The following is a 25,203-nucleotide window of genomic DNA, read 5'->3' as shown; positions in this document are numbered from 1 at the left end:
TACCCTCAGCGATCAGCAGGGAAGGGTCGTGGGGAGCGTTAAATTAGCAAAGCTGTATAAATGGCATGGCTGTATTATCCAGTCTTCCCTTTACTCCTCCCCTGTTAACAATAACCAGGTTATTCTAACAGCATCAGAGTTATGATATGAAATCTTGCCACAAGCTCTGAATCATAATACCACCAAATGGGAATTGGTCAGATTTAAGCTTTTGATTCCCTATATAGTGGAAGTCCTCTTATCTTCCATGATTTGCATACATTTTGGGGCATTAATTGAACAATTAGACTAACAGTCAATGAATGTTAGTATCATAGGTAAAAGTTACTGTGTTTTAGAGAGGAAACCCAAAGGGTTGATTAATTCTACAAATACAATCCTTGTGACACTAAGTTCTGTAACACCATGCCTAACACATTTAGGTTAATTTACATTCTAGGGGGAAGTATTGTATAATAAAGTTTATATTCAACCTTAAGTATAATCCACAAACATATTTCCATTTCTGTGATGTGTGTCCATGTGAGAATGAATAGTGACATGAGAAGCACTGATTGTTTTTCTGGAGATAACCTTGAACTAATACCATCAGCTGATGTGCAAGTCCCATTTTTGAGCTTTGTACTATTCCACCTTTGCGTACAGTGCAGGAACTGTATACTTGAGGGAGGGACTGTGAGGTTCCATGAGGGTAGGGCTCTTTATGTCTTGTGCCTTCCCATGATAGACAACCAGTGAATATTGATTAAGTCAATGGAAGTAGGGTAGATTTGTAATTTTCAAACCAGGTTTCTGGAAGCTATAGTAGAGCATAAGGACTACTGCAGAATTGGGACCAATGGTCATGGTGATTAGCTGAGAGCTTAGTGGGAGAGACTCTAGACAGATGAATCTACCCTATATCAGATTTTCAGTCTAGAAATTTTGACATTTTAAAATTTTAGTCCTCAGAATTACACTGCAAAGTATATATTTTTTTCTGCACTGAAGTTCAGAGTGGCTAGTACACTGCAAAAGGTTACACAGCTTTATAACTGATTATCTTGGGTTTGGACATATAAATGATATTAGTGTCTACACTTTTAGTCCATTTCTCTGCAATAGTATTATGCATACGGAAAAGGAGAGCTGCATGCTCTATGTAAATCAGGCCCATAAGGTCTTGCTTTGTTTATTTGACATTAAAAGACTTCTGCTTAATAATACTAAAGATTTTTTTAGAGGCAAATGTGGGTTTGAACCAGGCTCTACCTGTTTGACTATTCAAATAGTCAAAGAGATTACTAATTATCTCTCAATTTTCTAATTGGTGAAATAGGATTAGTAACAGGTTGTTGCAGAGAGCAGATGTATAATGCATGTTATGTGTTTTGAACAATATCTGTCACCTGTAAGAACTTCATTTGTTTACTTGTTTGGTATCTGTGGCTCTGTAATCCTGAGTTTTAGTTGTAACACTGGGAATAGATTGGCATTGTGTTTAGCATTCTTTCTATTATATATTCCTTTTTGCTTATCTATTTGTTTAAGTTTATTATATGTAATGTCATTTCAGGTTCCTATATGATAGTGGACTCTTCAGACCATGACCCTGGAGAAAAAGCCAGACTTCAGCTGCCTACGATGAAGGAGAACGACACTCACTGCATTGATTTCAGTTACCTGTTATATAGCCAGAAAGGGCTGAATCCTGGCACTCTGAACATCCTAGTGAGGGTGAACAAGGGGCCTCTTGCCAATCCAATTTGGAATGTGACTGGATTCACGGGGAGAGACTGGCTTCGGGCTGAGCTAGCCGTGAGCACCTTTTGGCCCAATGAGTATCAGGTAATCATCCTTTCCTTTCTGGTTAATGCTTTGATGTCGTTGGATCTCACCATGTATATAATGCTTCGATGTAGATATTAGCCCCATAGAAATGTAAGGTTGTCCGTCTAACCCTCCTTCGCCCCTTCCTTGAGCAAAGTTTTTAATACCTTGGAGCAAAATCTTGAAAAATGGAGAAAAATCATTCCACTTATAGGAAAAAAAATAGTTCAGGTACAAAATTTGTTGGTTGTTTGGCAAAAGGCTACTTATTGGCAGATATATTTCTGTGTGTCTGTGCAGGAAGAAATAGTATTTTTGATTTGAATGCAATATTCAGATGTGATTGGTTTACTCATTTCTTGAAAATAACAGCTGGAAAATAAACATGAAATAGAGTTTCATGAAGTCTGATATCTAAAAGGGAGGCAATTTGAATAATTTTGACAGTTACTTGAAGTATGAAAATAAGCAGACAGCTCTGGCTAGGTGGCTCAGTTGGTTGAAGCATGGTGCCATATATTACAAAGTTGAGGGTTCAATTCCTTGTCAGGGTTCATACCTAGGTTGTGGTTTGATCCCTGGACAGAGCACATATGGTATGCAACAGATTGATGTTTCTCTCTCACATAGAGGTTTCTCTCCCTCACTGGCGCTCGCTCTCTCTCTCTCTCTCTCTCTCTCTCTCATTAAAAATATATTCTCCAGTATGGATTAAAAATAAAAATCTTAAAAAAATGTAAGCAAATGAAAAAAGAAAAGCTATCCACACGTCTTTGGATCTTTCCCCACCAGAAGTTCATTCACAGGATAATAGAGTTGTTCAATAATCCTCACTAGGAGATTCAGTTCCTAGAAATAGAAAGCTACCTCTTTTGAAAGTTCTCCTTTGTGTTAGAACTTGCGATTTAAACTTTTAAATGGCTTTCTTATTTGTAGTTTATTAGAGAGCTTAATGAGAATGTGTTTATGTAATTGCATATTTTGCAATAGTATATTTTGCAATAGTATGTTTTGCAATAGTATTCAATGAGTACTTTATAAGCTAATAACAGTTTCATTTCTGTTATTTAAAAATTAACCATTTCTTCAGTTTAGGTCTGTCTTGATTCCCAAGAAAGGGGGACATTCAATGTATTGTTTTAATTGCTTTGCTTTGAGTTGGTTTTCTGTATATTAAAAGCCTCTTACTTCACAGGTGTTGTTCCACAGGTATGGTTCTTCATTCGGGGGTATGTGTCTTTTGAGATTTCAGTGGGGTTTCATTAGGTGGCTGATTCCATTATTCCAGAATAGAAAGATGTTTTTCTTCAGTCTGGGAGAGCGTCCTCTGGGGAGGTCAGAGCTTTGGCGGGGGTTTGGGTGGGGGGGTGAGGTTGCATAGGTGGTAGCTGGATTGGTGGACTAGTGCTCCAGTACTTGAAGGAAGGCCAGTGGGCTCATCTCTGACAACAGGGGGCTCCTGGCTGTCAATGCTGGGCACCCGCAACATACACTGACATATTGACTTCACATAGAATCTATGGTTGCAGTGTAACAAAATATTGAAAAAAAAAGAAAAGGCTCTGATTCAGCAAGATAATACTGTCAATGTATGCAGACTTCTTACAAGGCCTAAAGAACAAGTCTAGCATGCTTGTTAAAATGTTGGGTTCTGGAGTCATGCTGGGTCCTATAGTCAGCCCTGATTGCTCTTTGCTACCTGTGTAGATAGCTGGTGAAGGAATTGAATGGTTCATTGTACTTTAAAATACAATAGAGTTTGATGAGTCCAACAAATAATCTTTGTGATATCATACTTCTGTTCCTTTGTGACTAAGAAATGGCATGCATTGATTACTTTCCCCTTATTTTTTTTCTAACATCTCCCTTTGAGTCGTTTACATTAATAGCTTTTTATATGGCCCAGATTCTGCAATATTAACGTTGAGTTATAGTGCCTAGGACTGGATGAATGCTTCTTTGTTCAGTCTTATTTTGCATGACAAAGCTCTCTAGTTTACATGTACCTGCCATTTTAAGTCAGCAGTGTAAAAAGGCTCTGTAAAGGTTTCAACCTGGCCAGTGAGATCTTTTTGGGTATCTCTTGTCAGAGAAAAGACGATGAAATATGTAGAACCTATGGGCAAATGTCTGTTGCAGATTGAAATTTGAGCCACAGATCATTTTTTAAGTGATTACTTTGCTTCCACACATTTTCCCTTAACCTGCAAAACTTCACAATCAATGAGAGTGAATAGCAGAGTAGAACATTTTTCATGTGCTTAGTTAGTGCTCAATAAATTATTTGGTTGATGTTTTCATCGATTCTGTCCTTTAGATACGTATTTGTACCTGTACATCAGTTATTAGAAACAACCAGCTCAACACAAACTATATTTATGTTGCCTTTTCGCTATTAGTAAATAGCATGGAAAACTTTTGACTACTGCTTACTGCAGGATCTTTATGGATTTTTTAAAAATAAAGCTATTGCAATGGGTCATACTAGCTGCTTACTCATTTTCATTCTTAAAGGTACACTGCTAATTTTTTTTAATTCCCCCCCCCCCCCAGATTCTAGATTAAGTAAAGATATGCATAGAAATTATCTTTTTCCCCATAATTTAACTCAGTTTCTCTTTTCCAGAGAATTTACACTCTCCAAACTCTTTGAACCATTTTTTTTATACTCTAACTTTTGTAATTCCTTGTCTTTTGTTGTATTTCTAGAGGAGAATCCTGTATTTTCTTTGCTTGAGCCATTTTTTATCTGACCACTTCTCTAAGCAACCCCCTTCTCGCCCAATTTTAACAACAGTAAAAACTACCAAAAAGAAAACAGCCCCAGAGTGAAAATACCTTTAATTAATATAGGCTAATTTTTGTATAAAAATCATACTCCTGGAAGTGTGGGGGGTGGGGAGGGGATTCCCCCCATTTTGTGTGACAAAGCTCCATAGCTTACCTATACCTGTAGTGTTCCTCTCTTTTCCATTTTCCAGTTGAACTAAAAATCTGCTCTGATTTGTCCTTCCCAGTGATTCCATCTTACCAGATGCCTAAACTGGAGGTGAATGTGGTAATTAAATCATATTTGCTATGGATTATTAAAAAATGAAGAGATGGTGGTTTTTAATCCCATGAAATTTAAACTGTGATTTGAAAAAGGAAAAAATAATATACATGACACTGTGAAATGAAGGCAAAAATGATTCTCCAAATAATGAATTTCGGTTACCTGGCAGATCAGGATAATGCTCATGAACTTGGGAGTCAGCCTTTCTGGGTGAATCTTGACTTTAATTTTGCAGCTGTGCAGCATTGAGCATATTCTTTAATCTCTATGACTGTAGTTTCCTTCTCTGAAAAATGAGGACTACAATAGTACCTATCTCATTGGCTTATTTTATCACATGAGTCCATATATATATATATAGTGTTTAGAAAAGTGTCCTACACATAGTGTTTACCATAAAGTTTAGTTAATATTATGATGGGTAAACAAAAAAAATTAGACTCTACTGGATTTCATATGTGCTCAGAATGTTCTTGTTTTGAAATCATGCTATTTTTTAAAAAAGACTTTATTTATTTTTTTAGAGCAGTTTTAGGTTCACAGTGAAATGAAGAGGAAGGACAGTGATTCCCCATATATCCTCCACCACATGGGCATAGCCTCCCCTATACTCTATGTCAACAGTGGAGGAACCTACCTTGACATCAGAATTGCTCAGAGTCTATGGTTTATTTTAAGGGTCACTCTTGGTGGTCTACCTTCTAAGAGAATGACAAATGCATGGCATGTCTCCATCATTAGAAGAGCATACAGAGTCCTTTCACTGCTCTGAAAATCACCTGTGCTTCACCTAGACTTCCCTCCCCCTCCATGCTCTTCTTTTTAGGTTTTTCATTTATTCAAATGTCAACTTACTTGACACCTTATTTAGCATGAGGTCAAACCATGCTCACCGTTGGGGATACTGGGCACGTCCCTCTTCCTCTGAGCCTTATAGCCTTGCTTGGCAGTGCAGGAGATAATAATGTAAAACAGATGTGGAGTGTCGCCTTAAGGAGCCTAGGCCAGATAGGAAATGTGAAACATACCTAGATAAAATTTGAAATAATACAGCAATTGTTAAATGACTTAAGAGAGATAAATATGAAATGTAGCGGGGAAATGAAAACAAAAGATAGATTTGTTTCCAAAGTAACTTGAGGCCGAAGTGGGACTAGCTTTCTCCTATACCACATTGTTTTTCTTAAACCCCAATTATTGGGAGCCAGCACACTCTGTAGTGAAACAAAATACGGAAATGCAATTTTGTTTATGACATAAGCACTGCATTGATACACTAATATGTAAGGAACTGTTTCTCACCTGTGTCTTCAAGGCGATAGATGTCTTTGCTGCTCAGTATACTAATTATAGAAAATGTCGTATTATATTTGTTTATTTGCAATGGTCACGGGATACTAATTCTGCCTATTTTTATAGGCCTCAAGTAAGCATTGTAAATTTTTAAATTATTTACTAAGTAGAAGTAAAATGAAAAAAAAAAAAAAAAGCATGAGGCATGATCTCGGTGTTAAATTTCAATGGAAGATCAGCATGCCTCTAAAGTATAATTTTCTCCACTCTGGAAATCTGACCTGTCTAGTATGCGTCAACTAAGTTCTACTTTGGGGATTAAATCCATTAGTTTCTTACTGAACAGTGAGGTTGTTACCAAATGAGGCAGGCAGACATAACTTCCAAAACTATTAGTGGAAACCTAATCTGCTGTTTTCCATTAAGTGGGTGCACGTCATTAATCACAAAAATGATGCGTGATGAAAACTACAGGGGTTTGGCCAGAAATTGGAAAAGTGATAATATAGCAGAATGTGCCTTTAAACACACACACACACACACACACACACACACACACACACAAAACAACAACAACAACAACAAAAAACAAACAAACAAACAAAAAAAACAATCTCCAAATACACTGAGAAACAAACACTGAACTTTTGCAACTCATTTTCTTAACATTTTTCATTGGTTTGAAAAAATGTAAGAACTGGACGGCATGAGATTTTCTGTTTCTGTTTCCTTTCTGAAGGTTTATGTTAGCATGTATTGCGCTAATATTTTGGCCATGGGATGATTGTTATACTCCAGAGAGATTGCTGGCTTTGGACCTAGGAAGATTGGGACTTCAACCAAGGGATTATTTATTTAAAATAAAAGATCTCTAAAAGATTGGTCTTTGGGGACAAGGGCTGGAAGTAAGAGCCTGCTTATGAATCATCCATGTAAAATGTGAGGAAAAGTGGATATAATTTCAGTGCCATAGCTCTGGAAACTCTTCCAATTTCTACAGGTTGTCATTCAACCATGTAGAGCCACACTGAAGAAAGGACGGCAGGACTTTTCTTTCTTAGACGGGTTAGTCTGCTGGAGGCCCTAACAAAATACTACATACTGGGTGGCTTAGACAGCAGAAAGTCCAAAGATCATGGTGGAAGCTATATGGCTTCTGATGAGAGCTTTCTTCCTGCCTTGCAGTTGGCCACCTTCTCACCGTGTCCTCGCATGGTACAGAGACATAGCCCTGGTGTCCCTTGCTCTTCATATAAGGGCACCAGACATTAGGGTCCCATCCTTATGACTGCATTGAACTTGACCTCCCAAAGGCTCTATCTCTGGATAGTCACATTGGGCATTAGAATTTCAACATATGAATTCGGGAGAGGGCATACAGTTCTGTTTATAACTCTAGACAGAGCTTATAACTTCTTTGTTTATAAGCATTATAATTGACTCTGGCTTGTTATCTTGTATAACAGTGTTACAGATATTATTAATTTTCTATCCAATAGTCACTCTTCTCATTTTCTTCCACATTGGTAGGACTCCCACCTCGCTGTCACAACTTCCTTTCCAGGTAAGGGTGGCCCTGTGACACAGCTCTGTCCAGTGAGTTATGGGGACCTCTGAGAAACATGCTCCTCCCAGCTAAGAAGAGAGAGATATATTGTTACATGAGAACATGAGGCTTGGAGCTACTACAGTTGCCATGTAGCTGTGAGGTAGGAGGTAACAAACTGAGGAAAAGAAGAAAGTGTGGAAGGGGCTAGGCTCCTACTCTCAGGTGAAATAATAATAAAATTAAAACAAATTTTTAAACAACTTTTAGATGGGTCTTTTCCTATACAGCCAAAAGCATCCTAATGTACTATGCCCCATCTTTTTTGACCTTTCAAGCAATCAATCACATTTCTCGCCACATATTGTTTATGGATAAAACACATGAGACATAGGGGAGAATTAAAAGTGTGCATATCTATCTTCAAATGAAACAATTTATGCTTTCAGTTCAGTTGCAGAGAGAAGACACTTAAAAGAAAATAGGGCTATAAGACAATGAGTGATTGAAAGAAGAAAGGAAGGATACTTCATCTCTTCTGTGTCTACTATGTGTCAGACCCTGGGCTGGATACTTCCTTTATGTCACCTTTAGTCAGTTTTAATATTTAATCCAGTATGTGGATGAAAAAGGAGCTCTGTAACAAACCTAATATAAAATACCTCATAGGGTGATCTGATGATAAATCCTAATTGAGGAATCATGCTTCAGGTCTATAACTTCTTAGTAAAAGTTTATTTTAGCGGAAACCATTTTGGCTCGATGGATAGAGCGTGGCTCTGTGGACTGAAGGGTCCCAGGTTGGATTCCAGTCAAGGGCACGTACATTGGTTGCAGGCACATCCCATCGGGGGTATGCAGGAGGCAGCTGGTCGATGTTTCTCTCTCATCGATGTTTCTAGCTCTCTATCCCTCTCTCTTCCTCTCTGTAAAAAATCAATAAAAAATATATTTTCTTTAAAAAAAAGTTTATTTTTTGCCTAAGCCATCTCTGTCCATTGTTTCTTTGCATCTAGGTTAACACACCTTTGAAATGGCTCTTCTTCAGACCCCTTATAACATTATGTAATCTGGAGGCTAACCACCCTCCAGATTCCATAATGTTGCCAATTATACTGTAATCCAGTCATCACATTCTTTCTCCTACATTCCTGTAATCTTTGCCTTCCCTTCTTAATCCCACATAGTATATAAAAGAAGCTGCAGAACTGTCATTCTTCAGGAGCATTTGAGATCTTGCTTCCTGGCATTGTTGTTAGTTGGTTCAAATCAACTCATAGAAATTCTCTGCAGGTTTGGACATTTCTTACCTTCAGTGCTAACGGGGTGTTTCTCATCTTCATGCATAGATTGAGTTGCTGGCTCTTTAGTGGTCAAAATTACTCCCCTTTTTCCTCTTTAGTAACTTAATCTTACTATTAAATGTTTGCACATTAGCCTGTCAGTGACTTCTGAAGTTAGTCACAATTACATAGGCTTATTTTGGTTATGGCAGGCATAATTTCTTGACACAGGCTTTTGGGTTCATTTTTATGTTGGCAAATACATGTTATTAACGAAGCAGCTTTTTGCTGCTGATCTTTAGTCTTAATCATTCCCTATTTGTTTCACTTAAAGTACTCCAAATGGGTTTGGAGAAACTCCCACATTATTATAGTCACTGTTTATTTGAAACTTACAATCTTGTGAGGGTGACTTCTCCCTGACTCCTGACCGTGATTTGCTTTTATTATAAAACATCAGCTTTATTTTCCTGCTAGACTCTGTTTGTGTATTGACTCACTGATGAAATTTACAGTTTGTAAATAAAGGTAAACAAACGAAGGGAAGAGTCTTTCTAGTTAACATGATAATTATTGCAATTGTATGACAGCAGTGTCTCCTTTTTCTGTTAAATCATACCTGTTTTTATTCAGTGTAGCAGGAGCTGTCAAGGGCCCCTTCGCTAATTCTTTTGAGAAATACATCTGTGAAATAAATTCATGTATCTTTTAATAGCAGTGGAAAAATAATGAGCAGTAAGAAGAGTTAGATAGTGTTTGTTCAATGTATGACTTGTTTTCCTTAGGAGGTTGTTTTATCCAAGGGGCAGGGAAGGGAATGCCAGTCCTTTGCTCACGCACTTTGCTTCAGCCCAGTGTCTTGAATCTGAATCACCACACTTCCTACTCCCTGTTTTCTATACCTCTGTATATATTATTTACCAGACATTTACCAGGCTGATTTTCATGTCCCGAGATTAGAAAAAAGTATATTCTTCTAGGGCAGGATTCATAGCCAAATACACAAAACAATGAAGGAGCCATTTCCTTCTGATCAGTGTAATGATGTTTTTGACCATGTTCTGCCATTTGTTAATGCAATAGCATGTCATATCAGAAGAAAAAAAAAGATAACAAATGAAAATCAATTCCTTCAGTTAGTATGCCTGTTTTCTTTGAGAGTTAATTGGAACTGGTCTTTTTTAAAAAGGGTTTTTGAGTTTCTCTACATCTACAACTTGGATTTCTGTGTGACCTCTTTGTTCATTTCCATTTCAAAGACTGACCCCCCACCCCCTACCCCCTACCCCATTTTAGACTATGTCCAAAATGTGAGCAGAATACTAGCTCTTCATGGGAAAAAAACAAAAATGAGTAACACTATCTTTTTATCTAAAATTTAACTTTTATGCTGTGATGATTTCAGTTCCAATTTTTTGAACATAATGGAATAATAAAAGGATGTAAATATCTCATAGTTTATCAATTGAGAGATTGTATTTAAGCGGGAAATATAAGGGCAATTTCAGACATTTGTATAGTTTGTATCTATTTTACTAGTCCTTTAGATAATGTTATACATGTAATCTAATTCTGTGATTAGTGATACAAGTTGGAATATAAAGGGAAAAAAACCGTTGGACACTGAAAATAAAAACATCCATTTATGTAATCTGACAGACGATTTATGGTTAAATTTAGTTGTCAAAATTTTCAAAAAGTGTTTTTAAAATTGGTGTTATTAAACCAACCGCTACATGTAATTTCTGCATTTAGTTATATAAATAACCATTGTACATACCACTGGAGCTCCCTGATGAGATTTGGATTCTTAATATTCTTTGAATGATCTTTTAAAAGAAAATCATTCTTCTCAGCTTTCTGGAAGCAGTAAATCAATTCTCAATTTATGTTTACAAAATAAGGCCTATAGTCATAAGTGTATACCAAGTAACAATTCAATAAAATAATAAAAATGGAAAACTTTCAGCACCTAGAGATCAAAGTTTGCTTCAAACTTAAACATCTTTAGATCCAGTCACTTTGCAACAGCAGCACAAATATAATACTTTGAAACAGATATTAACCCATTTCTTGGGTTAATATTTATTAAAAGTCATTGCAGTTTGATTGTGAAATTTCATAATGTAAGTAAGGCTTACAAAGGGATGAAACCAGTTTAGCTCATAAATACTAGGGGGGTAAATCCCCCCCCACCCCTCCCCCACCCCCGGCAGGGGTGGAAGGTGGGGGTGGGGTGGGGTGTTGCTATTTGTTTTCTTTTTCTTTCATGTTTTCCTTCCTCTTTGTTTTTACCACCCCTTTACATTAGGTAATGTGACTGTCATGAGAGAAGTAGAAGATCTCTCTCTTTTTTTTTTATATTGATAGAAAATAACATTAAGACCATCTCATATATTGGGTTATGGTCTTAACTGGATTTCATTTGGCCTGTGTTCAGTCCCTGGTCCATTGGTCAGCTCTGCTCTTTGAGTGACTGTTTTTTGGGCCCTTTGAGTTTCAGTCCCTGCAATGCTAGATGATAGCTAGTCTATCATTCCATACGTGTTTTATGAAGTTTGAAGGAAGTAGTGAAAGCTGCAAAGTAGTCCATGTAAAGTTCTTATTTACAAGTGAAAGCCATTAAACTAGAGCTAGCAAAGTTGAAAAGAGACAGAATAGAGTCAGAGAAAGATAAATATCACATGATCTCACTCGATTGTGGAATATAATGATCAACATAAACTGATGAACAAAAGTAGATCCAGAGACAGAGAAGCATTGAACAGACCGTCAAATCTCAGAGGGAAGGCAGGGGAGGCTGGAAAGGGGGTATAAGAGTTCAACCAAAGGACATAGACACTGGGGTTGGGGGTGGAGTTAGAGCATGTGCTGGGGGTGGGAGTGGCAAGAAGAGGTCAATGGGGATTTTCTCACAGCATTTAAGGGAAGAGGATTATCCAAGACTGAAAAAGACATTCTAGGCTTGGAAAGAAAACAAACAAGTATGGAACAATTTCTTATTTTTCTTCAGGAAATATTAGTCCAATAAAGAGATTGCTACGTGCTGATAATTTTGATTGTAGGTGATGGTTATATAAGATTTTTTCGGCACAATTATCTCTAAATTTTATGTGTGAAAATGCTGTGATAAAAGAATTGGGGAAAACAAAAGTCATCTGAGGGAGATGACACATTAATATTGGCTGTCTTATATTGTTATTTAACTAAATGTCCAACGGAGTAGAGAAATCCATATTATTAAAAGAGCTCCAAGAAGGAAGCAAAACATAAGGTTGAGTGTTCAGACTAAAGCGGAGGGTTATCTAGATGTGTGAAGGCAGGAGGGAAAGGGGGTTGAGGTTTTATAGTTACCAGGCACATAGCACGCCCTCAGTTGGTCAGAAATGAGAATGATTCTGTGTGTGGGGACCTCCGCACAGGTCTGGTTGAAGTGGAGGGTTTCCAATGAGGAGGAATGATAAATTACGTTAAGTAGACTGGACACTAATATTAAGGAGTTTCCAAATCCAGGTCAAGAGACTTTTTAAAAAATTATTTTGATTCCTTAATGCTTTTGGACCACTCAGAAGAGTCTAATCAGCAAAGCAGAGTGATGACAGTGATGATTTTCAAACGTTGTTCTTTTAAGTCTTAGCTCAGCAGATCAAAGGTGGCCCTGAACTCAGCATTTACTGGCCCTCTCCGCTCTGCTGTTATCCAGGCCCCATCTGTTCAAACCCGGCTCTTAAAGTTGTGACGTTTCACATTTTGGATGATGACCTGTGGGGGGCAAGGCACATTTTTGTTTCCTCCAAGAGATTTTTGCTTAGAAGAGATTTACTTGTTATGAAAGGTAATCAGATTTTAGCAGACAAGATCACATTCAAAAGAAAAAAAGTCTATTCGTGGATTCTGCCTTTGTCAACGTAATTACTAGATTTTGTTCATTTAAGCTTATTCTTTGTGCTGGGGTCGCTGGGGAACCTTCCCTTATTATAAAGGATGAAGGATGTCCAAACGATGCTCTTCTCCTCCATCTGCCCCTTAAGTCTCTAATCTCTGTCACTTGGGTGCCTTTTAATCTTCTATTTGCTTTATGTACCAGTGGTTCCAAGTCAGACAAGTTCTTTGTCGCATATGCCAAGGAAGTTTCCTTGTGCCCTAAAAGGGCATGCTATGCCCCGAAATCTCCTGGAAAAAATAAAGTGGATTTGCCAGTTATAATGCACCCCAGCTAGTAAATGGCATTCACTCCCTGTACGACCAGGAGTGCCTTATTGATTGGCAGCGGGACACTCCTTGTTCCCCTTCAGAGCTCCTTCTGCAGGGTTTCTAGCCTCTGTAAATTGTCAGTGTGCGCCTTTGTGATGCAGCAAAAAGTCCCTTTTTTTTTTTTTTTTTTTTGCTTTTCTCGTGGCCATTTGCTTCTCAGTTTGGAGTCATTGAGTTATTTAGTTGAGTTATAAGGCACAGGAGTTTGAAATGCATTTGTTCGTGGGTCTTTCTTGGTCAGAGTGCTTTTTGGAAGAGAATCGAGGGAAGACTACAGGAGGCAAAGATGTCCACTGCTTCTTCGTTATGACTGACTTAAATTCGTTGGGCTACCTTGTGAAGAGGTTATGTCCTGAGTTGAATTTCAGCCTTGAGCCCCTTTGCATTTCATAGAGAGCTCCTGTTGCAGAAACAGCCCTCTCACTTCAGTCATGCAAATCTAACAAATCATCTAGCGAGATCATGCACATCGATCAGCTACTTTATAGTGTAATTGGGAATCAGTAGGAAAGGAACCATCCGCTTCCTCTGTACTTCAAGTAATAGCCTGTAAGGCCATCTGTCTAACCTACTTAGTAAAACATGGTGCTTGTTCGGCCACACAGCGTATAGCTCTGTTTGGAAGGTCCCTAAAACTAATGACTCATCCTAGACTCGGAATTCCCCACCTCTCTGTGCTTTGTGACTTTTTCCTGGAGGCCCCATTTACTCACCCAACTCCTGTCCCAAAGGGAACAAGGCCCCTCTGAGGGGAGAGTCTTGTCCTTGGACCAGCAGCCTGGAGAATGGGGACATGGGAGTGGTGATGCCACTACAAAAATCTGAGTGCTTGATTAGATTAGACTTTGTAGCATGTTAAAAGAAGTGAGAAAGGTTAGCTCTTTGAATGAAGAAGCTGTTCTATAGCTGACTTGTAAGTTATAGCCTTTCTTACTATTGAGTGAGACATTCAATCTAGGAAATAGCAACTTTTATCATTTTTAATGCCCAAGGCTATACTATTATTTATTTAAGTGTGACATATAACTCCTGTAATTATTTTTTCTCCTGAATTTTTGGTCTTTTTCTCCAGGGCCAGCCCCAAGTCTACCCCATGTGCCCACTGAGTCCTTCCTTTCTGCAAACATGTACTGGTTTCATCCAGCTGAAAAAAAAATTTGTGCTAGACTTTTATGCACATCTATTTCGTCAGAGGTGGTAACTAGTTACTCCCTCTAGTTTCTCTCAAATTGTTCTCTTATATCTTATAGCTTGTTTGTTATTCCTTTCATGAATCTGAAAATTACTCTCTCAAGATGATAAGATGTCTCTAACCTTTCCCAAGACCTATTCTTCTGACTTCTGAGTAACTTTGACATTATTGGACCTTCGTTTCTTTCTGTAAAAGCCTATATTATCCTCTATTTTCTCAGAATCTCTACGTTTTTTCTCTTTTGGTATTTTTTTTTCTTTCTTGTAAATGTAAACCATCCTGAGTTTTTAGCCAGTTTTTAATAAATATTAATTTTATGAAATAAATAAAATAGAAGCATAAGTTTATTGAAAATATTTGTATCAATAATAAGAAAATTTATGTAAAATGTGACATTTATAAGTATATGAGTGTATATAGGATATAAATAAAAGACAAACATACATATACTCAAAAACCAACTGAAATGATACCACCAGATTAAAATCTTCTTCCTATCCTAAGGAAAATAGTATTCTGAATTTGTGGTCATCATTTCCTTCCTTTTTCCTTAATTTACTATATTTTGTTGACTTTTTATAAGTTTTTGAATAGTAATATAAATGCTATTACGTTTTGTGTATTATTTAGCCACTTGACCTCCCCACCCCAACATTTCTGTTGTGTGTGTATATAATTCTTTTTCACTGTTGTATAGTATTCTTTTTTTGAGTATGCTAAAATTAATTATCCAGTCTTCTGCTTATAGGTATTTGGGTTATTTCTGTTTTTTCCAATTATTTTTTAATTATTTTTATTTTTATTTATTTAAAAAAATATGTTGTATTGACTTTTTACAGAGAGAGGAAGGGAGAGAGATAGTTAGAACCATCTATGAGAGAGAAATCAGCTGCCTCCTGCACACCCCCTATTGGAGATGTATCTGCAACCAAGGTACATGCACTTGACCAGAATTGAACCTGGGACCTTTCAGTCTGCAGGCTGATGCTCTATGCCACATGTGTCAAACACAAGGCCCGCGGGCCAAATCCGTCCCGCCAGGCCTTGCAATGTGGCCTGCACCGCGCTGTCATCACTGCACTCCGCTGCGTTTCCATCACAATGACAGTTTATGACTGTTCAGTAAACCATTCGGCCCGTGATTTAGGCTGGATTTTAGATTTTGGCCCCTTCTCTGATTGAGTTCGACACCCCTACTATGCACTGAGCAAACCAGTCATGGCTCTAATTATTCTATTAAAAACAACAACCATGTTGTATATGTGAATATATTCTTGTACATATATCTTTGAGTATATGTATTTGACTTGGAGACACAAAAGTTGTTCGTTAATACAGTCAAACAATTTGCATTTCAGCCAGAATTATGTAAGCATTTCTATTTTTACATGTTCTTATTAATTGTAACAATATTGGTAATGTTGGATTTTTGGATTGGTATTTTTAGATTTCCTTCAGTTCTTTTGTCTAGACCCCACTCTGCTTTACCCTATCATTCACTATAAAATCTCTCTTCTTCTAAATTAGTTTTTCTTTAAATTGTCTTGTACTTTTTAAAAAATTATCTTTTTTATTGAAAGATTACAGACATCTCCCTTTTTTTCTCCATTGATCCTGCTCCCGCCGCACATTGTTCCACTTCTTAGTAAATCTAAATGAAATCCTTTCTATTACTCTTTTGACATTCATGAGTCACTGAGTTATAATTTTCCTGAATGTTTTTGTTGAACTGAAGGAGCAATTCTTTTATATTGCCTGTATCACCAATCGTAATATTAGCACACAATAGCTAATACAACCCTAGCTGGTTTGGCTCCGTGGATAGAGCATAAGCCTACGGACCAAAGAGTCCCAGGTTCAATTCCAATCAAGGCCACATGCCCAGGGTTGCAGGCTCCATCCCTAGTGAGGGGTGTGCAGGAAGCAGCAGATCAATGATTCTCTCTCATCATTGATGTTTCTATCTCTACCTCTCCCTGCCTCTCTGAAATCAATAAAAAAATAATAAAAAAATAGCTAATACATATTGGTGAGTTGATTTATAGAGGCATATTAATTCCATGTAACACAATTGTATTTGAATTGTCCTAGGTAAACTTTAATTTTTCTAATTTGATTTACAGTGTTGGATTTTTAAAATTTCTATATGAAAAGTTTTACTTTGGATAATTGACAGTGTCTACATTTTTCTGAGAGATCCAATTTTTCTATCTCAATGGAGAATCTTTTCTAAGTTACATGTATTTTTTTAATGCTGGTTGTAAGTTGGTTATTTCCATTTTTTTTCTTGAATTATTTTTCCTGTAACTTTTTTTTTTTTTACTTTCTCATGTTTATAGAAGTAATACTAGTAGAATTATTTTCTTCCCTTTTGATTTTCTATCAATAGGCCAAGCAATAGTAAAAATGCCTAGATCAATTATTCCAAACAGAGAGTGGAAGAAAGAAACTTTAAATTCTTTAAGTTACTAATGAGGTGAATCCATTATTCTTTAGTGATTCATATACAGTAGAAGAAAAAGAAAAGAAAAGGGATACTCTGGTTTAAGCCTCCCCATTAGTCAACTTTATTTCAGTTGTTAAATAGTCTGCACCAAAATGACAGTGATAAATCAAGAAAATGGAGCTTTGAAAAGGGTTTTTTAAAAAAATCTACTAAAAGGTATATCAACCTTCCTTTTCTTTTTAAAACTTACTATTGATCTCCTTTATGGCAATCAAAAAGAGTACTCAGCAGATAAGTAGAATAAAGAGCTATTTTTATATTCAGAAACAGTTTTATTTATGAAAAAGAATACAGAAATAGCAAAGTAGGCATAGAGTTGTGCTGTTTGATACATTTCTTAAGCTGCTGTGGTGAGTTAGAACAACTTGTTTCTCATAGGTTTTGTTTTTGAAAACGTGCATTGCTTGCCCAACTGAGTTCTGTGGGAATTTAGTATTCTTTTCAATTTTCTTGAACAAATACATTTTAAAGTGCTTTCTAATTTTATTTATTTATTTATTTATTTATTTATTTATTTATTTATTTATTTTTATTGATTTTTTACAGAGAGGAAGGGAGAGGGATAGAAAGTTAGAAACATCAATCAGCTGCCTCCTGCACACACCCTACTGGGGATGTGCCTGCAACTAAGGTACATGCCCTTGTTTGGAACCGAACCTGGGACCTTTCAGTCCGCAGGCCGACGCTCTATCCACTGAGGCAAACCAGCCTGGGCCTCTTTTCAATTTTCTTGAACAAATACATTTTAAAGTGTTTTAATGCTATTATTATTATTATTATTATTATTATTTTATTTGTGTGTGTGTGTGTGTGTGTGTGTGTGTGTGTGTGTAAGCGTGCACAGTCAAATATCTAATCTGGTAGAGGTGGTCTTCAAGCCTATCAGTTAGTAGCATTAGACATGTTTCCATTGAAAGGCTTTCATGATTATTTTATCTAACCCTCTGATTTGGGAGGATCATGGAGGCCACATGATCTGTGCATGTCACACACTGAAAGGTGTCCGTCTAAGTGGGACAGCATTTCTTTTCCCTTCAAACTATATTCAAAACAACTCAGCTAATTTTTCCATTTCAACACCAAATAACGCTTTTCTCAGTAAAGTCAAACAAGGGGCTGCCTGTGTATTTTTTTTATTTGCATCTATTGCAATTACTTCCTCTATATAATATAACAAATCACAGGTAGTTAAATAAAATATACTTGGTATCATTCTGCCTCTGTGATGTTAAATGTTATCTTTAGTAGTGATATCTATTTAAGAAAACAATACTTTAGGGTTATCCTAAATCTTTTTTTTTTCCTCATAAAGAAGTGTGCTCTTCTTTCTTATATTATACTTTGGTATTAGCTTGGCAAGATAATGTGGAAAGAACACTTACATCACCTCTAGTTTAACCACTGAAAAGCAAAAGGTACTGGAACTACTTAGTCTTTTTAAGTAAGCCACAGGCAAAATATGAAACCACTTCATAGTAATTTTATTGCTCCAGAGTTGCATAAGTGATGGGCTATGATAGGATCTTCCAGGACTGTGTTTTATTCTGACTACAGTGTGGCTTTTGTTTTCTGACAGTAAGCTTCATTGTTATTTTAGCAGGTATCTAGAATTCAAATAATTATTAAAGGAGTATTGTAAATGAGATAATAGACTTTTGGAACTACAATAATAGTAGAAATATTATGCTCTCTGAATTCTATGTAAAAATATTCCAAGTGTTTTAAAAAACTTTCCATTTAAAAAGAGAAATTTGCTTGAACAATTTGTTTTAATTGAATAAAATTAAGTACTGAGTCTTCATGCTACTGCTTTAGGTTAAATTGTCTAGCTTAAGCAAATCACTTAGAGGAGAGAGTATGTTTACCTCTTTAGGTAGTCAAGAGTCACTTCTACAGAGTATTATGAGTGGACATTGAATGGTATCTGACCCATGATAAATCACATTGCTTCAAAGTAACTCAGGCAATGGCATGGAAGGGAATTGATGAGAAATATAGTTGGATGAATACATTAATGGATGTGATCCCCAGGTATTTATTCTCTGTCCCAGTCTTCAGCCATATGAACACCTTCACATATCCCTCTTCACCCATCGAGGTCATCTTCCTATGGACCAACAGAATCATCTGCTTCCCAAAGGAGCACCAGTAATAGGCATCCAGAGTCAACAGTTCCAACGCACTGAAAGCAGTGCTCATCTTTGGCAGATCTAGTTGGGAATGCTGAGCCAATAAGAAATACTAGAATTAGCCTGTGGATTCAAGGGACTCTTTTACTGGCAGTTCAGGTGACAGAGAATGGAGGGCCTAAAATACACCACTGATGGTGTGGATTTAAGTGAAATCAGGTGATTTTAGAAATGCTTTGGAGATGGAATTGATAGGATTAAAGTTTGATTTGGCACATGAGATCAGAGAAAGAAGGCACAAGTGATGCCCTGTTTTCTAATTGTGCAAATGGTAGAGTGTGATGCTATTCATTAAAATGTGAGTTATTTAAGAGAAGGCAGTGTGTGTGTGTGTGTGTGTGTGTGTGTGTGTGTGTGGTGTACTAATTGTGTGTGTGGTGTGTATTAGTTGTGGATAATACTGATTTTGGTGACTGTGAGCCATATATGTGGAATTAACTCATAGTTTGAATATCAGGGGAAAGATACACACACACACACAAACACACACACACAGATTTGGAATTCCTCAGCATCAGTATGAAGATGCTTATTGAAGTCAGAGGAAGCTACTATTGCCCAGGGAGAATAGTGAGAAGTTGGTCTTTTGGACACCAGCACTTAGGAATGTGTAGAGGAGTCCAGAAAGTCGAGCTTACAATAGAGACAGAGAGAGATACAAAGGATTAAGAGAAAAGCTTGAAATTAGTAAGTGAAATTTAAGGGAAAAGAATATTTCAAGAAGGGAAGTCAGAAGTTTAAAGAAAGAGAGTTTATTAAATTTAGCATGGACATGTTTAGCTTTATCTTATTTCAAATACATGTTTTGAGTAAATGGACTAAATAAAGTAGTTGCATTCTGAGAAACATAATGAAATATACTCCAACTACATCCGCATCCCTCCCCCGCAATCATCCCTTTGTCCAATGTATTCATCCTGCATGTGTTCCTTGCCCATTAGTCATGTAGTAGTTGCTATTGTGGTTATCAAATCCACTGTGGCAGATTTCAGGGCTTGTGTTAAAGTAACCCTGATTTTACTTAACAGAGGCCCCAAACTTGCAAGAATAGTGATGCTGCTCTTCAGATATGCCAAAGAGAAGCATAAAGTGTTTCCTTTAAGTGACAAGGTGAGCATAATACATTTTTGAGGAAGACCACATAAACATAACTTTTATTACAGTATGTTATTATAATATCCCCATTTTATTAATGATTGTTACTCTTACTGTTCCTAATTTACAAATTAAACTTTATCATGTGTGTGTGTATAAGAAAAACAAAGTACATATATGTTTGGTACTATGCGGAGTGTCTGGCAGTCATCCATGCAGGATTTTAGACTGTGTGCCTCTCAGACAAGGGGAAACTATTGTAGAGCAAGGGCAGGGTAAATAGTTCTGGGGCAGAGGTTATTCTATGTTTTTCCTCAATTCCTATAAAAATGATGATTTTATTGGTCTGTTTCTGTTTGCTTTTTGTTATTATCTGCTGTGCTTAGTAGACATTTTTGAATATGCTATAAAATAACCTACTTGTGACAGGCAGGAGGATGAATGTAAATTATTTTATTTAGCTTAGATAAATATAGAACATAAATCACTAATATAAGTATCCTTATTCTTAAACAAGAATAAAATAATATAGTTTTCCAGCAGTGGGATCAAGGCAATCTAGATATCAAAGAAAATATCCACAATAATGACTCTCTAACTCTAAAGTACAATAGAAAAATAGGCTTTATTAATACAAAATTACATTAACTATATTTATAATGAACGGGCATTTGTAGGATTGTGTTTTTTCTAAAAAGAAGAAACAAAGAATTTTTTTAAAATTTAAATAAATTAGTAGTTAAAAATGTACATACAATATGCTTGAAATCATAATGTACTTTTGTGTTTAACATTTGTTTTCACTTCTCTTGCTTTATATTTTAAAGCAAGTAACAAAACACTAAATTTACCTATACTTGAGTGTGATACATGCTTTTATTTAACATCTTTAACATATCAGTAGAGTGATAAAAAGTATGATTTTTGTTTCTGTACTTTAAGCATCAGGGCATTTGAGAAAATTGACATGAACATTTCTAATTTTAAAATCTGAAAAAGATAATGTGAATTAAAATATTGTTAACCTGGCCGGTGTGGCTCAGTGATTGAAGTTGACTCCTGCACTAAGAGGTTGCTGTCATTCATTCATTTATTTAAAATATATTTTTATTAATTTCAGAGATGAATGGAGAAGGAGAGAGATAGAAATGTCAATGATGAGAGAGAATCATTGATCGGCTGCCTACTGTACGCCCCGCATTGGGGATGTGCTCTGACGTGGAATTGAACTTTGATCTCCTGGTTCATAGTTGGACCCACAACCATTGAGCCATGCTGGCCATGCTAGATTGCTGATTTGATTCCCTGTCAGGACACATGCCTAGTGGGGGCTTTACAGAAAGCCACCCATTGATGTTTCTCTCTCATCTGTGTTTCTATCTTCCTCTCCCTCTTCCTTCCTCTCTCTCTAAAACCAACAGTAACAACAACAACAATAACAACAACAATAATAAAACACTGTTAGTTTGGTAAAGATGGATTTGTATTGAAAATGATACTGAGCATTTTTACAGTCCTACAATTACTATATTTTTATGCCTGTATTTAAAAATTAGTGATATTTACCTTTTATTAAGGCAAACACTAATTCATTTAATCAACAAATGTCTTCAAAGGGCCCTTTTCATGCCAGGCACTGTTCTAGTGAATAAAGAAGCAAATCACTACTCTGAAGAAGCTTTTAGCATATTGGGAGTTGTATCATAGGAGACAACAGCTAACACGATATTTAAGACTAGAAGGTAGTAAACTATGGAAAAGAAAATAGATCAGGATCATGGAGGGGGTGTTGAGAATTGAAGGGCAGGGTCAGGTTGTAGTTTTACATGGAATATTCTAGGTGGGTTTCACTGAATAGGCTCTTGGGTAAAGAATTAAAGAAGATGAGGGTATAATGTATGCACCTATCTGCCAGAAGAGCATTTCAGGTGAGGGAAGAGCCCAGGGCAAAGACCACATTTTGGAAACATGCCTATGGGTCCAGGAGTAGCCACTGGAAGGCAGTGAGCAGAGGGGAGGAAAGGAAGTGAGAAGGAGAAAGGACTTGGGTCAGTTACTTCAAAACTGTAGTGCTTTGGAAGGACTTGACTTTAACTCAGAGAGCATGAAGATTCATTGGAAGCTGCTGATGAAAGGAGAGACTTGGCGTTTGGTGAATTTAATTGCTTTTCATGTTTTTTAGCACATACTTCACAAGGATGTAATTTCAAACTTTAAAAAAAGTAATATTTATAACTATTGTGCTGTAAACAATTGCTACAGTCTAGTCTACTGGCCATGTATGAAATTAACTTCGTAGGATTCTGAAGTTTAAGGTATATTGGTTCTGTATATTGCCTCATTTACAGAGGTCTTAAAGTTTAATTTTAAGAGATTAAGATTTATTTTAAATAATCATCTTAGTTTGTAGGTGTGGAAACTGATTTGCCCAAGATTACTCAGTTGGATTTGCTAGAGCTAGTATGAGGATTATGGTTGAGAATCAGAAGCAAGAACTGAAAACTTTCTACTGTGATTATACAGGGGCTGTCAAAAGTAGATTTACAGCTATTCGTATGGGGCGGGGGGGGGAAGCATGCAGGTTATGATTATTACAACAGCTCCATTAACTCAAAAGAATGTCACTCATAAGACCTACTCTGTCCACCCCCGTGTTTGTGCTCAGTGCCTTACTTATTTTTTTTCTAATCCAAGCCATTTCCCACTTAAATTACATTCCTGCACCTTTCACACATCTCTTTGCCCAGGTGTGAATATATCATTGTTTTTACTAGTAGCTCTTTCCTGTTAATTACTATATAAAAATCAATCTTTGTTTTTTCCTTCTCAGGACCAATTTTGTAAGAATTCTTGCTTTAGATTCATCTTGATAGATATTTATAATCCATTTTTGCCTATGGATTGTCCATGCCCTGGAGTAGAGGCTAGCAATTTATGACCGGATTATGAATTATGGCTTGTGTTTTTTGTGTGTTTTTACATTGTGACAATATGGTTTCTGCTCTTTGAAATGGATGGGTTTAAAAAAAAGAAAGAAAAGAAGAATATTTCATGACACATGAAAACTCTGTAGTCAAATACCGGTGTCCATGCTCATTCCTTTACTTCTTGTGTGTGGTGCACCTGTGCTACAACGGCAAAGTTGAGTACCTATCACCTTCAGTAGTTTCTATCAAGCACTTAAAAAAAAAATGTTTGTTGACCTCTTCCTAGGACAGTGCCTCTAAAACTTGACTGTGCACAGAATTGCCTGCAGGGCTTGTTTAAACCCCTGTTTTTAGGCATTACCCCCAGAGGCCCAGATTCCATCAGTAGAGGATGGGCTGGAGACTGCATTCTGTGGCCAGGCTGCACAATGACTACACTCTAGAAGCATTGCCTGAAACTGGTCCTTTTTGAACTTATTGTTTATCTTAGACTATCTTTCATGTCATGTGTTCATTAACTGGTTTTGGACAAGGGGGTCGTGGAAGTGATTGTCTGTGAATGAAGCTCAAAGCAGCCTAGCTCAAGTAGGAGACCTAGTCCAAGTATATTGAGTCTTAAAAATTAATGCAGACTATTTATTGTACTCTAAACATATAATTGATTATTGCATTTTAATATGACAATTTCCATTCATTTTCTCCTCTATCCTTTCTACCTAAAATCTTCTGTATTCTCTCGTTCATACTGTGACTTCTGTGCTTTTGCAGAAATGTCCTAATTGCTTATTGTTAGATTGAATAATCATAATAATCACATTAATATTTTACATTTTATTTTTCTGAACTATCTCATTTTTCTTGGATTTTATCTTTTTAAACAATATGTATAACCAAGTAATATAAAATTATTTTAAATTTGGAGGACAATAGTTCAAAACTATTTATATGGTGACACACATAGTTTATTGTGGTCCTCTCAAATGTAAACTAATCATATGGTTAACTTGTGAAAGAAAATCCAATAACTTAAGGGTTTAATATAGTGTAATGAAATCACATAAGGAATTACCTATTTATGTAGGACATTATGTATGTGTGTGTTTATATATGTGTGTGTGTGTGTGTGTGTGTGTGTGTGTGTGTATATTCATATTTTAATTCTGCACAAACATATCTTTTAACAACTCTTACTTTGTTTAGAAGAATCTATGATTTTTTTTAGTTGGTCAGCCCAATGTCATTAATTAATATTTGCAAACTCATAATAATTTATGCAGGCATAGATTATTTACTAAAATTTAATTAAATTTAGAATAGAGCAGAGGCAGAATATATATATTATACAATATTATGTAAAACTCTACACAGGATTTCTTAAGCCATTCTAGTGGATGCAGAATATAAAGTATACAAATATTATGTAAACTCTACATAGGATGTCTTTAGCCATTATAGTGGGTAAGTAAAAATTGGGTACTTAGCCAATGTGATGCTTAGCTAAATGTTTAAATTTGTTGGTTAGTGCAGGTATATTTCAGGTTCTTTTCTTTTAAAAAAATAAAAATAAATAATTTGAGAGAGAGAGAGAGACATTGACGTGAGAGAGAAACATTGATCGGTTGCCTCCCTCAGGCATCCTAACTGGGGATCAAACTCATAACCTGGGTATGTGCCCTGACCTGGAATTGAATCCACTTTTGGTATACAGGATGACGCGCCACACCAGCCAGAGCTCATGTTATAAAAATAACCATAAGAAAATGGATTAACCAGGCCTTTTTTTCTAAATCACATAAAAGATTTGGGTGGTCCTGGAAAGTGTTAAATTTTAATGGAAATGCATAAACATTTTTTCCCCTTTATCTCAGAATGCAAATTTGTTCTCTAAAACATTGTTATTCGAAGTGAAGAAAATTATAACCATATAAAGTAGATATAAATAATCTGTGCCTTTCTACCCAAGGAAGAGTATCTGATCCAGATTTGTATATATATTTTGTTTTTCCTCCATCTTTTTTTTTTTTTTAAGTCAGGTTAGCAGGCTCTTTTTCAAT

At 36.3% G+C, this 25,203-nt stretch overlaps 1 protein-coding gene and 1 long non-coding RNA gene across 8 annotated transcripts in view; both read left to right on the top strand.

Moving 5' to 3' along the window:
• The window catches only part of PTPRK (protein tyrosine phosphatase receptor type K), a 452,587-nt gene that overhangs the window by 174,066 nt on the left and 253,318 nt on the right, over positions 1 to 25,203 (top strand). For all 7 annotated transcript variants that reach the window (XM_036414972.2, XM_045572992.1, XM_045572993.1 and 4 more), the window contains exon 3: positions 1,556 to 1,827. In XM_036414972.2, the coding sequence (XP_036270865.1) occupies positions 1,556 to 1,827 (272 nt within the window). The remainder of the gene's footprint in view (positions 1 to 1,555; positions 1,828 to 25,203) is intronic.
• LOC123651373 lies at positions 2,810 to 3,580 on the top strand. The gene is made up of 2 exons (XR_006740038.1): positions 2,810 to 3,162; positions 3,198 to 3,580. It is a non-coding gene; the product is annotated as an uncharacterized LOC123651373 (long non-coding RNA).

The sequence above is a fragment of the Pipistrellus kuhlii genome, unplaced genomic scaffold, assembly GCF_014108245.1.
Source record: "Pipistrellus kuhlii isolate mPipKuh1 unplaced genomic scaffold, mPipKuh1.p scaffold_m20_p_5, whole genome shotgun sequence".
Lineage (NCBI taxonomy): Eukaryota > Metazoa > Chordata > Mammalia > Chiroptera > Vespertilionidae > Pipistrellus > Pipistrellus kuhlii.
Note: the sequence above shows the minus strand (reverse complement) of the source record. Positions and strands in the feature narration are given on the sequence as shown.